The sequence below is a fragment of the Octopus bimaculoides genome, chromosome 8 (genome assembly GCF_001194135.2).
Source record: "Octopus bimaculoides isolate UCB-OBI-ISO-001 chromosome 8, ASM119413v2, whole genome shotgun sequence".
Lineage (NCBI taxonomy): Eukaryota > Metazoa > Mollusca > Cephalopoda > Octopoda > Octopodidae > Octopus > Octopus bimaculoides.
Window position 1 is genome coordinate 28088616 of NC_068988.1, and position 2819 is coordinate 28091434.

Sequence of the window (2819 nt, forward strand, 5' to 3'; positions counted from 1 at the left end):
GCTCTATTTAAAGCGTTAAGGGGGCTCCAAGACTAGTAGAAAAACACTATCACGTGACCTTATTAAGGGCTGTGATTGGTCAGTTTGCGTTCTGGCAGGAACGGTTCGAAGAAGTTGCCGATTCGAATAATGATCAGTCACGTGATGACAAGGAGATGGGTTCTCCGCTACGCCCGCGCTTGTTTATATTTAAATGAGAAGAATGGCGATAGCAGTTTTGTATCTAATGGCAATAGGTAGTTTCACTACATATATATATATATATTGTTGTGTCTAGGGAGAGTCATAGTGCCTTGATATAATACACTCACCAGTTCAATTTTCCATTTATTTATATATTTATTCCAGAAAGATGTATTTGCAACAGTTTCAATGGATTTTGACTGACTGTCCATTTTTGAAGCTATATGTCAATAGCTTTTAAAACTATTGAAGCTATATGTCAATAGCTTTAAAACTAAATATATAAAACATATTTTACAAAACCCTACAAATGATATGACCTCTTAGTTTACTAAACATTAAATTATTATTCAACAATTATTTTTCAACAATTTCCAGATAGAAAAGAGCAAAAAAAAAAAAAAAAAAAAAAAAAAAAAAAAAAAAGAAAGAAATTACCTCTCTAAATGTAATTTCTCAGCATCTGTCTCCGCCCATGATCCATTGAACATAGAATAGAAATATTTTGATCTGCTTGCTAAAATACACCTGACAAAATAATAAATAATAATAAAAAAAATTAATAATAATAATAAAATTATTATTGTTAATAATAATAATAATGGTTTCAAATTTTGCCACAAGGGCAGCAATTTTGGGGGAGGAGATTAGTCAATTACATCAACCCCAGTTTTCAACAGGTACTTATTTCTATCAACCTTGATAGGATAGAAGGCAAAAACCTTGGCATAATTTGAACTCAGAACAGAGTTGAATTTGTGATGGGAATTTATAAATAAAATTTTCATTAATTCTATATTTGGTGACATATAAGACACTTTTTTTTACCAAAGAAATGTTTCAAAGGAAAAATAAGTTGTCCTGGGTCCTATGTGCAAAGCTGGGCTTCCCATAAGCTGAGTTTGTCCCTTGCACCCACTTTTTCCTAAATATGTGCAACTGAAATGGGGCTGTGTCTAATATGCCTGGATGTCTTTAATGCCATCAAATACAGAAAATCATTTTTATCTATCTTGATATAGAGAAAGGTTTGCTAACATTCATATCAAGCAACTACTAAAAATGCATTTATGCTTTTCAAGTTTTTAGATTTCTTACTTGTGACTGCGAAAGTCTTGGGTACGTGCTGTTAAAACACAGTTTGTTGTAGTTCCCTGTAAAAGCATCCGTAATAACTGACTACCAAGTTTACAACAGGCCTCATGTGGCAGACTGGTCGAAGTTGTAATCAAGTCTGGAAGCCGCTGACAGGCTAATAAACTACTTGTAATAGGTTCTGAGGTGGGTTCTTGTAAATCTTTGGTTGTTTCTTCTGGTGGTGCAACAACAGTATCACAATTGACAAACGAAGCTTGCCGAATCTCATTGAACTGTTGGCGTTGGGCTTCTGGACTTATTGAAGGGCTGATATTTTCAACAGATTGGTGCGAGCCGTAGCTCTTGCTGGGTCTTGCTAGCTCAATAAAGCTACCATTACCACTGCTCTGAGAAGAAGATAAAACAGAAGAACAAGACATTTCAGTAACACTGCTGCCATGACTGCTGCTATAACTGCTGCTGGTGCTGCCACCTCCGTAATTATACAGGAAATACGGAGAGGACTTCTTGGTGGGAATTGCTTTAGCTCTCTGTATAGGAATGTGGAAGCCATTGTTGAGAGATGTTTCAGCATGTTCTGAGTACGGCTCCAACTCTGTGCTGTCCTCAGGGTTACCATTCACACACGATGACTCAGCAAGGATGTCATTCTCTGAAGTATTTTCATTGGAAAGTTTCCTGAGAAACTCTTGTACAAGAGTGTCAGCACACTGCGTTGTATAGAGTTGCCTGCAGAATAGAAGAGAAATACAAAATCATTGTGTAAAATGAAAACTTTTGCAGCAACAAAATCACATTACAAAATAGGAGGAACAACAAGAATATTTGTAGTAACTGAATATTTTCAAGGAAAGGAAATTTCGGTTACCAATCATAAACAGTATAGAAACTTCTAGTTGCGAAGACAAAGAATATACCTCTTTGATGTAAGACAAGGCATCTTCTTTTACTTGTTTCAGTCATTGAAATGTGGCCATGTGGGAGCACAGCCTTGGAGGGTTTCGATTCAACAAATCAACCTCTGGGCTTTTTTTTTTCTTAAAGTCTTGTGCTTATTCTATCGGTCACTTTTGTCAAACTGATAAGTTATGGGGAAGTAAACAAACCAACACCTGTTGTCAAGTGGTGGGGGTTAAAACACAGTACAATCACAAAGACACACACATGTATATGCAAATGAGCTTCCACACAGTTTCCATCTATCAAATTCACTTACAAAACATTAGCTAGCCCTGGGCCATAGTAGAAGACACTTGCCCAAGATGCTGTGTAGCGAGACTAAACTTGAAGCCACATGGTTGTAAAGCAAGCTTTTTAACCATACAGTCATGCCTCCATGGTAATTTTACACACAGAAAACTTGAAAAAAAAAAAAAAGGAAGAAAGAAATATGCTAGCAATTAAAGATTCTTGTTTGAATAAAAAACAAAAAGCTATTTTGCCGCATGATGAGATGAAATTTTTGACACAAACTTCAATACCTTATTTCTTTGGCGTCTAAATCTATAAATACAATATCATATTGGCTTCCACAAAAT

The 2819-nt window shown here is 35.6% G+C and overlaps 1 protein-coding gene across 1 annotated transcript in view; it reads right to left on the reverse strand.

Annotated features, from left to right (window-relative positions):
• LOC106871350 (BTB/POZ domain-containing protein 8) overlaps window positions 1-2819 on the reverse strand; it is a 29772-nt gene that overhangs the window by 18645 nt on the left and 8308 nt on the right. Inside the window, exons 6-7 of the mRNA XM_052970008.1 lie at window positions 1282-2010; window positions 622-711 (exon numbers count right to left, since the gene is read on the reverse strand). Of these exons, the coding sequence (XP_052825968.1) occupies window positions 622-711; window positions 1282-2010 (819 nt within the window). The remainder of the gene's footprint in view (window positions 1-621; window positions 712-1281; window positions 2011-2819) is intronic.